The sequence below is a fragment of the Diadema antillarum genome, unplaced genomic scaffold (genome assembly GCF_040938485.1).
Source record: "Diadema antillarum isolate AM-2024a unplaced genomic scaffold, OU_Dant_1.0 seq00001039_RagTag, whole genome shotgun sequence".
Taxonomy (NCBI): Eukaryota; Metazoa; Echinodermata; class Echinoidea; order Diadematoida; family Diadematidae; genus Diadema; species Diadema antillarum.
Genome location: NW_027271870.1, coordinates 855425 through 868294, shown reverse-complemented (window position 1 = coordinate 868294; position 12870 = coordinate 855425). Strand labels below are relative to the sequence as shown.

The following is a 12870-nucleotide window of genomic DNA, read 5'->3' as shown; positions in this document are numbered from 1 at the left end:
CTTTGAGAAAAGGCCAGGTGAGCTTCAGAGCCTATATATAGTTATGGTGCTCGAGATAATTTCTGGTTTGAGCCACAAACCTGATGGCAGAATAAAGAATTCTTTTACGTCATTAATGAGTCTTCATTCGTGGGATCATTACCCGAAAACAGCTTGTTGTTGTTGTTGTTGTTTTGTTTGGGTGCATCGATTTTGAGATATATTGTTCCTTGTCTCACTACATTGTAAATTCATCCTTACTGGGAGTGTGGTGCAACGATTCCATTTCATGAATGAAATCGGACAGACAAAAATGTTAATGTTTCATCAGAATCGGACATTGAGTAAAAACCTTAAAGGACATTAGACTTTCACTTGCTTTCATAATATCCTCTTGTTCCAGTTACATAAGGTGGTGATATCAGCGCCTGGAATAAACCAAAACTACATACTTTTTTTTTACATTGAATAATAAAGACTTTATACTTTAAGACTGTAGGCAGGGCTCGACACTAACGGTGGCCCGGTGGCCCGGGGCCACCAAAAATGAAAGACGGGCCACCAAATTTCAAAAAAGGGCAAATTTTTGATGGCCCGCCTCGGGCCACCAAAATATTTTGAAAAGTATGTCAATAAATTCGTAACTTTTTGCGCCGGAAATCAGCAGTTAAATTTGTTCAACGGATGGATGAAAAGGACTGAATGAATGCCTGAGAGTGAGTGTTGCAAGTTTGTTGAAGTTTATTTACGAGTAGATATGTCCAACTTCTAATTCTTACTATCATAAATCTTAAATATTTGACTCATATAAAAAAAAGGACTTTTAATGTTTTTTATTGTTGTTTTTTTCGGGACACCAAATCTTTCTCTCGGGCCACCAAAAATTTGAAATCTAGGATTTTGGTGGCCCCATCGGGCCACCAAACAAAAAAGTTAGTGTCGAGCCATGCTGTAGGGTACTGGTAATCATACTGGTAATCATACTCTAATGTGTATGAGATATTATGTACTACATGTAAGTAATCACATTATTCACTCATCACGCTGTGTGGATGGCCGCCTTTAAGTAACACCATGAATAGGCCTACAAATTTCACTGCGATAATCGCCATACATGTGCCATAGTGGAATAAGATATGATTTAATCAAAGTAATTCAAATAATAGTACTGCTATTACTAATGAACGGACTAATGAACTAATGAATGGGCGCTTTATGGGTCCTTTTCAGTGCGTTGATATTTTCAACAGATGCCATAGAAGACCACATAAAAAAAAAACGACCGGTCTGAGTAAAGTTATACACCGTCTGCTGGTCATTTTGTTGACGATGCACCGGGCCCACCTCACAGCAGCATCCTGGTTCTCAAACAAGTGAAGAGCAGATTTTAAAGAGGTGTCAGCTCTCCCAGCGACGATCTGTTGGGATATATTGTGACACTAAAACAGCTATACAAATTTGACACCGTCGTATCCCTGAAGAACGATCCGTTGAGAGGGACCCTTGAACCGAATGAAGTGGATCTTGTCAAAAGTTTACAGCCATGACCTGATACACTTAGAAATTGAAGTTCTTTTTTTTAAGTACTAAGTAATTGAGCTAGTCAAATAACAACATTTGGGGTTGAAACGCGTGACCCTCCTGCATAAGGGTCAAGACGTCAACCCACTTAAAAAGACTGTCTGGTATTACCCGGATGTTCATCGATTACCCATGATGCAAAGAGAGTATTGTCAGACTGATTCTTGTTTTCAGAGGAGAGTCTCGAGTGGAGGCTACATATTTACAGGATCAGTTGCAAATACTGAATGCACTGCTCAAAAGGTTCAGAGTAACGGCGAGCATTATCTATATAGCAAGCTCTGTTTGGTGTGTAACGTGGTCGTTTCTATAAACAAAATTCATTCAATTCATTCAATTTTGATTTGATTTGATTTGATTTATTCATTCTCCGTATGGCAACATTTACATTTTTTTTCAACATAATCAAACATAATGATATACAAATATGAAACTCATTATAGCTAGTTTCAACAATTTCAACAATTTTGATTGCAAATGCATTTAAGACAACATTACGATACATGTGTTACGAATTACCATACAGAACGGTCGCCAATAATAAGCTATAAGCTTGACCCTTTGGCAACCGATAATACAATACGTTAATGCAAGAAAGGAAAGGGGTCCAACATGATGCTCGCGGGTTAGGGGGATAATAGGAGAGACAGAAAGAGCAGGAAAAAGAGGGTGATAGAAACCTTCCGATACCAGGCTTGCCAGATCAAACTCACAGCAAATACGTACAGGTGTACATATGATTATAGATTACAGTGATGTATTCACATTTCACGCACACATAGACATGATACAGTGTTGCTATTGTCAAATAAAAGTTACATTGAATTAAGAATACAAGAGCAATAAAAACAGCTACGAAGTATACACAGTTCAGCGTCCTACCAGGGCGTATAGAAGAGGGTAACTTGCCCGACATAACAACAATGAAAGATATCAGAGACAAAGACCATGGAGGAGTGCGGAATGGGCACAGGCAGGTGCATCCCGTATGTGCAGAGTCTCAAGAACAAACTATAACTGCCAGGGATAAAGAATGAATAGGGTAGGGTTTCTGCAAAGAACATCACTGATCGCGCTGGTACTGTGTGATCAACATGTTCTTAACTGCCTTTTTGAATGAATATATGGACTTGATGTTACGTAATTCAGGGGGTAATTTATTCCAAATATCTGGGCCAGTGTGTCTTACGGATTTATGGGCTAAGAGTGTTTTAGGGTTACATAAGTGCACGTCTGTTGCTTGCCTTGTTGGATACGAATGAACTTCTGCATTTAATTGGAACACATTTTCAAATGAACGCGGTAAAAGAAAGTCATGCCTTACTCTAAACGAGAACGTATTTGCAACAAAGAGTGCGACGCCTCCTCCTCGACGGTCTGTTCTATCAGAACGGATCATGGAGTAACCATCAATATCATATATTGGTGGTGATTTTCAGTCAACCTGGTTTAGCTCATACCAATAAATGAGAAATCGAAGTTAAGGGACGATAACAAAGTATGTACACTGTCATAATTTTTGGGTAGACTGCGAGCATTGAAATGTAGAAAGCTTAAATCTGATTCAGTTTGACAGTGTAAAGTATCTATACGGGTATTAAATTCTTTGGGCAAATAATATTTACAATCAACTAGATTCACATCATTTTCTTCTTCAAAATTCATTCACAAATATATTGGTATATGCTTTCAAACAGCAATTGTAACATGGCATGGCATAATATACATACAGCTGAGCGATTGGCAAGGCAAGTGACATAGTGGAAGGAGAGGAAAGAGGAAGGACGAGCATCATGAGGAAACTTACAAACTACGTATACATTAATGATAATCATGAAACAAGTTTGAGAGACCAACGATCCTCTCCGAGCAGCAGTAAATGAATTCATGTTTACAAAAGGAGAGAGAGAGAGAGAGAGAAAGAAAGAAAGAGAGAGAGAATAGGACAAAGAAGAAGCCAGATATGATAAAAGGCTAGAACAGCAATTCAGTTTATGACAGTCTGTCACTTACGAATCTAATGGACGATGCATTGGGAGTTCTGTATACTTGAACGCTATCATTGTCAATGAACAGTGACGACGCGTTATGTAACGAACAGCTCCCATTATGAATGGACGGGTAACGTAGAAGGAATGTGGTTGATATAAACAAGAGCGGTGATCAAAATGGCGTCCTTAAAGGTGCAATAGAACAAATCAGAATTCATGCGGAAGGCCACCAGAATTACGCCATTTTCCAGTGAAGAAGCGAAATTTTGTTCCCTGGACGTAGAGATGCTGGACTTGTTTTGACCATTTCCTTTTCTCTTCTAGGTCAGCTTTGGTGAGGTCGTCCGTGATGAAAAATTTCTCCTTGCTAAGCTTTCTTCGCGCATTTTTCATGATGTCCACCTTCTCTCTGTAGGACAGGACTTTCACAAGAATGTGCCTTGGCTTCTCCCCTCTCTTTCCGTCTCGGTGGGCTCGCTCCACCTTAACATCCATGTCGAAGTACTGCTTGATGATGTTCTCGACGATGTCGACGCAGTCTTCGCGCTCATCTTTGGCAGCCTCCTCTATCCCGACGAACCTGAAGTTGTTACGACGTGAAAATCTCTCTGCTATGTTTGCTTCGGCGTTGTGTTTGGCGACTTCTCCTTTCATTTTTTCCATCTCTGACTCCATTTTCTCCAGTTTCTTTTGCAGGGCAACGTTTTTCTTTTCCAGGTCGTCCACCCGCAGACCTTCAAATTCGATGGCTCGCTCTACTTTCCTGATGCTTTCGAGAAGCGAGTCCACTGCATTCTTGATCATCTTTTCGAAATTACGAGATGCCTCTTTAAAATATTCAGCAAGCGTTGCAGTGGTGAGCACATCGTCGGGGCAAGTTGGTTCCATCCCGGTAGCCAGGGGTGCAGCGGTGGCGCCGATGGGTGTAGCGGGTAGGCCGATATTGACTTCTTCCGCATCGCTGTCGTTACTAATGTCGTCTTTTTCTTGTTCCTTTTTCCAAGTTGTCTCTTGGGCCTGCAGCTCATATTTCGTCAGGGTTGCAAGCTTCAGTGTCAAACGTAGAAATGGTCTAGGAGTTCGTCAAGGATAGAGTCGTATGCTGCTTAAAATTTCTTACCTAATGGAGAGAGGATCGTATAACGTGTTCACTTAGTGTGACGCCATCTTAAGATCATTTTAATTTATTATCATTCCTTTTTCCATTAAATAAACATACTTATGGATAAAGAGACAACTTAAATGTCGTTCTTTTTGATTCACCTTTTCTGTGAAATTTACCTCGGAGCCATTAAGAAACGCTTACTTCACGGGACTTCCTATTCAAGAATATGCAGTGGTCGAAATATCGAAACAAAGAAAACATACAAATCCCTTTTGAAACTTAAAGGCACTGTTGTTTACCATTCGGAGAAGTGATTAAAAACTGTATGACTTATCACTTTTGATGCATAATCACAAAACATCCTACCATATCATAATAAAAAACCTTTGCAATAAAGCCTCAAAACAAATATATCACTCATATGTATTTCTCAACAAAATTTTGCAGTTTATTCTAGAAAGGATTTTGATAAAACTAATGTTCATATTGTGTATATTTAACATTAGTGAACATTGACTATACTGATTAACATTTTCACGTTAGTTGTTTCTATTCCTAACTCTCCTTTCAAGAGTATTTTCAAGCTCTCGTTATAAAGCTGTGTTTTTTCTCATCTGCAGATAGTAAATAGTGGTTTTGATTGCTCCATCGGGCCACCAAAGGTCAACCTTTTTGAAAGTTTGGTGGCCTGACATCAACTCTCAATGGACACTCGCCGCCGCTTTAATCCGCTTATAAAACTTTAATGAATATACTCATCGAGCCGTGATTATGCAATGCCTATGATCACGTGCTTTCAGTCACTTGAAGCCCTGGAATTAATCACCGGCGGTGCTTGTAAAAAATTAATAATTTATATATCCTCCTCTACTTCTAAATTTCCTTCGATGATACACACCAAAATACACCGCAAGTTGCACTCTCACAACATTACTCTCTCTCTCATCCTTCCATTTTTCTCCTCGCTTATTCTCTCAATCTCCCTCCCCTCTCTCTCCTTTTATCTCTTTCCCTCTCTCCTTTATATCCCTCTCCTCTCTCTCCTTCCCTTCTTCTTCTTCTTCTTCTTCTTTTCTCTCCTCTCTCTCCCTCTCTCTCTCTCTCTCTCTCTCTCTGTCTCTCTTTCGCTATCTACGCTAAAGAGATATTATCCTGAAGTTTGGGATTCCATTTTCCTGTAGCCGTGATTTTGATCTCCTTGAATTGAGTACGTGCCCTCGGAGCTAAGCTAGCCCCGAGGGCACGTAACCCAGGGTTATGCATCCGGTGTATATGCTTGCTTTTGAGAAATCATTGCCAACGCAAAAAAAAAAGGTTTATGGACAAATAAAAAAGAGTATAAACAAACAGGCAACCCAAGGCAAATGATATATGATGCTTAGTAATTTTGGGGTCAAAGCACTTTCCAACAAAACATGCAGGTACCAGAAAATAATAATGATTTTCATAAGTGCAGTCATAGCAGTCCCGTCGATCTTGTGATCTCTATTGATGCAGCTACACTGACTGCCACTTCTTCATGGAAAGTGCCCCGGAATGGGCGGCATGCTGATATACCACATCATTCTAATGTCAGTTTCTCCCAGATACCTATCTGATGCTGGTAAATACAATATTGAACAAAAACGACATTGCAAATTGCGATAGGCCCAAGGTGCAGCCATATGTTTATAATTATGCTATCAAACGTAGAAATACCTAACTTTATAATGTCTTTGGAACTCTCGAATATATATGAATGATAACCTAGTACTAGTACCTAGTACTTTGCGTGGAATGTCAATTAATATGGTGCTACTGTAGTATATAGTTGTGTGATGGCAACAAGGTGTTTGTGTAAACTTTGAGAGGGACAATTAAGGGGAAGACGGGTAAAAAGAATCAGACAGGTAGCAGTTAATACAATAGCATCGAAATATCATTGTGTCTGCGCAGTGACTTAATATATCTCATATAAAATTCCTTGGGATTACAGTAAACAATAAATTTTCATGGAGGCCACATATTATTACTATTAGTACAATAATTTCACGTAATATTGGTATCATTAATAGACTTAAGTTTCATATTCCATTGTCTTCTTTGCTGACGTTATATTTCTCTTCAGTTTTACCTTATCTTAATTACGGTCTTTTAGCATGTGGTAACGCTCATCAAACTTTATTAGATAGATTAGTGTTATTACAAATAAGGGCACTTCTTGTCATTTGTGGCGTCCCGCCACGTTCCCATACAGATCCATTATTCACTAAATATAAGATTTTAAAGATTAAAGATTTGTATTTTTTTAACTTGGACAGTTTATGTTTAATTTCAACACAAATGTACTTCCCTGTATATTCAATTCAATGTTTACAAGGAACCAATTTTCCCATAATTATCCCACCAGACAATCTACTGAGTTTCATCTACCCCTTCTGAGAACATTATTGGCTCAGAATACATTTACATACACAGGCCCTAGATTCTGGAATTCATTAACTTGTGAAAACAAAAAGTCTCCTTCTTTGTATTCCTTTAAGCGTAAGTTGAAATCATTTCTGTTAAACCCTCTCTGATGTTTGTTTTTATTAACCAAGTCCCAACAACCACAGGGTTCATCATCCAACCATCAATCAATTAATCTCTGAACTCATTAATTCATGAAATAGCCATCATATTCTTTACACGGCTGTATGCAACCACCGGCTGTTTAAAGCATCTCTTCTCTTCAATTCCCTCTTCAACTCCCTCTTTCGTTTCTTTGATCAGCGTGTAGGCATTCTCTTTCTTTCTTCCTTCCTTCCATTTTCCACCCTTCTGTCTAGTCGTGTCATGTTATTGTGTGTCTCCTGTTTTGTTCCGTCTTGTTTAAATTATGCTTGTGTTAAGCATATACAAATAAGTATTTCGTTAGAGTTTCTTGAGTGGTTCACAATCTACAAGCTTGCTTTTTAGTGGACCTCTCAGTTCTCCTTTTTTTTCCAACTGAAACATAGACTTGTATTATTTTGCGTATACATGCATATATATGTAACTTTATTATTGTATCATTTGATATCATTTCCAAGTTGTGTGTATACGATTGTGATAATAACCTAATTCATATTGTGTTGTGTTCTGTTGGAAAAAGGAGAATGAAATAAAAATGAAATAATGTTAGGCAGATAGAAAGATTAAGAGAAAGTCTGAGAAACTTGTCTGAGAAAGTCACCTCAACCTGTATAAAACAAAGGTAAACTACGAAAGCCTACTTTTTACAAGTCACATCACGAGAAATACAATAGACATAACGTTCGCATTTTACTTCGCAGTGCCCACGGTTTTGCTTTGATATTTACAAAATTGTTGCGGGTAATATTGCAATTCTCAAGGACTGTGTACTTAAATATCCTTGATCCATCAGTATTTGACATTTGTAGATACACGTATTGCTGGTAAACAAAAATTTCATATCAAAATACTAGTAAGCTGGACAGGGACACTCATGTAGCACTGTTGACTAGTGGTCATGGTGATAGGAGGGCTATAGAATAACAGTCCTTCACCCTTCCACGCTTTGCCTTTGTTATTTCTTAACCTGTTAAATCCTGGACCCATGCAGATTTTCATTAACCTATTATTAAGTGCGTTTGAAAGATGATACCAGAGAGTGAATTGCTTTCTATCCATACGTCAAGCCGGAGTAGGCTTTAATAGTGAAGGTCGCATTTTCTATACATCGCCCTCCTTTTCCTGCATTTAACTCTAACCCAATTACAACTGCCAGCATTTGGGCCAAGATTATCACCGGTGTTGTCGATCTGGGATTTCTGACTTCGGACACAACGGTGAGTGCACTGAAATTGTTTGTTTGTTGTTGTTGTTGTTTTTTATCCTTATATTTGTTTCTTGCTATCTGATGCTGCTTTCTGCATTGTACGATATATATCTTTTGCTTGATTTTTTTTTAAAGAAATAAATAATGCTCTTTATATTTTTCGAAATTCCTCTCATAGTATCACGACCACTACCGATTCACTTCCTGCCCTACAGTTGCTGGCCATACCAACAAGCTAAACAGAGCAAAAACAAAAAACACAACAAAACAATATAGAATAAAACAAAACAAAACAAAACAAAACAACCTCATTACTTCCTGTCTCGTTTCAAGGCTGTTCCTAAACCCCCAAAAGTGGTTTGTTGGGGTGTTTGTTTGTTTGTGTTTTTTTTTTGTGAGCGCGTGTGATGTGTTTCCGTTTCGGGCTATGTTTCCGTTTATTCATGGTAATATTTACTCTGTTCAAGCTGTTTCTACAGAGTAACTGTTGTATTTTTTTTCACTCTTTCATGTTAACCACATATACGTTGAAGTTATTGTTGTCCTGGTCGTTAAATGGTAAAACTTTACACCATTCGAAAAGAGTTCAAACATTTTATTTTTCGTGTCAACCACATTTGGGCCAAAAGTTTCCTTCCGTGACTGACGAGTTTCATAGCCTTGATTATAATCATAATACTGATCGTATAGAATCGTCCTGTTCGTGTGTATATTTAATCGATTTCAGATTCCAGAGTAGTCCACACTTTGAGATGAATGTTATGCATCGTTATATTAAGGTTCGCGTTCTCGTTTACACAATATCTCGTATCATTATTCCGATCATAACATACGTACAAGATTGCAAATACTTCCAATCCACCAGAGTACAGAAGTCTATAAAGCGTCATTAATTCAGCAGAATATTCTAATCAGAGAGGTGAGATTTTTTCCGTTTTCTATCTGTTCAGATTTCACTTCATTTTTTTTTTTTTATTTGGCGAGGTAAGATGGTAAGTTTAAGTACCAAGAAAACAAAAGCGCCGGCTTTTGTTATATGAATGAACACACATTTCTGTAACCTTAAGAGTAATTTTGACCTATGGTCTTTACCGGAATAATGTGATTATCAAATGACCTGCTAGATCTTAAATATCAAATATCAATGCAAGTTACAATTTGACGCACGTTTTTGCAACTATTTGACAAATAAGCAAATAAGCACATAAGCTATTTGAAAAATATGCTAATTTACTAAGGGAAATGATTGTTTGTCAAGCAATAAAAACAAGTCCCCTACAAGAAATTCATTAATTTTAATAACGATAGTTTGCTGGGTTTTACACCTACATGTGTCATGTTGGTTTGGGATTGGTTATAACGTATTGCACAGATAGTTCAATGTCTAAAGTTATTTTAGACCTTTTATTATTGTGGCTGGCTGACGGGTCATAAAGTATTCCGAACTTCATCGTGATCTCACCACGACTCTTTTCTATGCATTCTATCACTTGTCTTTAGCTAGCAGCCATGATGTGGGCAGCGATCCGGGTTTTGAGCTTGTATCTGGCCGTGTCGCACGGCCTAACCGAGGAGCAGGCAGCCTTATTCGTTACTTCGGGGGAACCCGAGGAGAACACACAGCTTGTCGGTTGGGTGCGGGTCTCCTCGAGCGGTGATGATTGGCTTATTGAATCCAACAACATCCCCGATCACGCCACTGGCGACTTTCCTGGCAGGGGAAACCCGAACGCTATTCAGGAGCAAGATTTCGACTTCTACGTGGCGAAGAATCCACAAGAGGCGTCGGATAGCACCTGCCTACCTCCGGGTCCCATCGCCATCGCCACCAACGGTATCGTCATTTACAACCCGTGGGACAGCGACCAGGAGAACGCGGTGGAAGGCGATGGCGCGGAGATATTCGATGGCTGTGATGGCCATCCAGATGGGAATGGACGGTAAGGATTTGTGGGTTAGTTTCTTTCGTATTTGTTTGTTTGTTTTTACAAACCAATCTGATTTGTCCTTAACAAAAGAAAAATCAGCGTGCAATTAGTGACTTCTTAAGGCCGACTTACGAAGAACAATTTTACTACCCGGAGGTCCCTGCAGATGACCCGCACGTGAGAGTACCTGGCACGTATCTCACCCGTAGTCGCACGCAAATCTTTTCACCCGCAACCATGTTCAGGCCCTGTCACACCTTTCCGGGCAAGCTAGGCGGGCTTGTTGCGTGTAGGGATTTTGCAGCATAGCGGACAATTTCTGAGGGCGGGCAAGGATTTGGGCGAGTCAGTGCATGTGTCTAACTTGTTGGACGCGTTCTACTTAGTTTCTACTTGCGGGTATACTGTGTGACCTTTGTACCAGTCGCGTGCGGGGCTGACAACTCAGTGAAAGGATTCCTCTGAAGGAATGGCAGAAGTCCCACAGATTGTCATTATCTTGCCTGCATACGGGGACTGCGAAGTACCTGTGTGGGAGTTGCCTTCGAGGTGCTGCCGCTAAGGGCCTCCTACTGGCGTTCTGCGTGGACCACTCCGGGCATCCCCGCGACTCACCCGGAAAAAGTTTTGATCATGCTCAAAACTTGGCTGCGGTTAAATCGGACTTGCGTACGTACCTCCGGGCAACTACAGGCGCTAGGTACTGTCAGGTGCGGACCAACTGCGGAGAGCTCCGGGTAGCAAATTTGTTTCCCCGCAAGTCAAGCCGCAAAACTTCCCCAGATACGGTATGACAAGGCCTTGAGCATGCTCAAAACTTGTTCCGAGTGAGTCGTGGGGGTTCGCTCGCAGAAGTAGGCCTACATGCAGAACACCAGTAGGAGACCCTTACCGGCAGCACCTCGCAGGCAATCCCAACGCAGGTACTTCTCAGTACCCGTAAGTCGCTGGTAACAGAAAACGGATCGGTTTCAAAGCTCTCACGCAGGTCACACGGAATACACGCAAGTAGAAGGTAAGTAGCACGCGTCTAGTAGGTATGAAACAAGTGCGAAACTCGCAAACATTCTCGTGCTAGAAAATCCCTCCTCGCAACAAACCCGTGTAGCTTGCCCGGAAAGATGTGACACGGCCTTAGTTATCTCGGCCCTTGCCAATCAGAGGCATTGATTTTCTTTGAAAATTCAGTAACCATAATTTTTGCGGATCATATGAAATCATTGTTCAACACAAGTTAATTTGTCGATAACCGTCAAAGAGGAATGAAGTAACCTTCGTTCAATAAAATTCTGCGAAGTTGACGTAGTTAAAAAGATATGTTTTAAAGACCAAATAGCTTTGAGAGACACAGGCTATCCGATTGAATTAATCTTCATTTCCTTCCGGCCAAGAATAGCACCCGTCAGCGAATAATGCCTTGAAGCGTCCGCTCATTAGTAACGGTCAACTCCAGTTGAAATTCTTTGGCTGCGTGTGTACTTTATCTTTTAGTATGATAATAAGAAACCACTTGTTTGAAATTTTCAAAAGCATACAATCACAAGAGGAATTGAAAGCATATTCGATGAAAATTGGTTTTGAGATAACTGAGATATTCTGAAACAAAGCAAAGTAAAGTGGTATTTTGCCCTTTTTCTTTGCTTTTGCTTTTTGTGTATTAGATTTACTATATGTTTGCCTCACACTGCTATCAATATGACATACATGATTACAGCAAAATTTGCAACTTGGTAAATACTGGTGGGACTGTTAAAATGTACAATTGGAAAAAAAGAAAATGAGAAAAAGACGATAAAAGCCAGAGGAGATTGGAGAATCAGCGTTTACTGGACAAGATTCTTGAAACCTGATTAACCCGTTCCATACTGAATTCTAAGATCCCTATAGACTTAATACACATGCCATAGGGAACGGGTTAAAGTTTACGATATACTGAAAACATCCTTATCTGAAGAGACAATTCTCGTTGTGTTCAGGTATCATTATCATCGCCAACCATCTGGCTGTTTGTTCTCCGTAACTCCCGGCGTTCCATCTCCGATGATCGGCGTCGCCTTCGACGGTTTTGCCATCTACGGACCCGTCGACGAGAGCGGCAACTTGCTGACTTCGAGCGATCTCGACGAGTGTCACGGGCGCAACAACAGCGACGGTGTCTACCAGTACCACACCACGGCCGATTTCCCTTACATCCTCGGCTGCTACAAGGGAACACCTCAGGGAGTGAACAAACGCAGCACGAAATGCTTCAAAGCATCAGAAGCGGACGCCTATGGTAACGTGGGAAGCGCACGCGTCCAGAGTGTCTCAACTTCAACCACAACGGCACCAACAACAACCACAACGGCACCAACAACAACAACCACAATGGCACCCACCACCGTGCCCATCCCGACGACCCGCCGACGAACTAGGACCCGCACCAGACGACCGGCGCGTCGTACTCGCCGCTCCCGTTCCTCTCGTCGTTCCGCTAATATCTTTTAG

General features: G+C 40.4%; 1 protein-coding gene across 1 annotated transcript; it reads left to right on the top strand.

The window, feature by feature from the left end:
• Positions 1-9967: 9967 nt before the first annotated feature.
• Positions 9968-12870, top strand: LOC139742950 (uncharacterized). Its single transcript, XM_071653457.1, has 2 exons — positions 9968-10395; positions 12360-12870. Exons 1-2 carry the CDS (start codon positions 9968-9970, stop codon positions 12868-12870), a joined length of 939 nt encoding a protein of 312 aa, XP_071509558.1.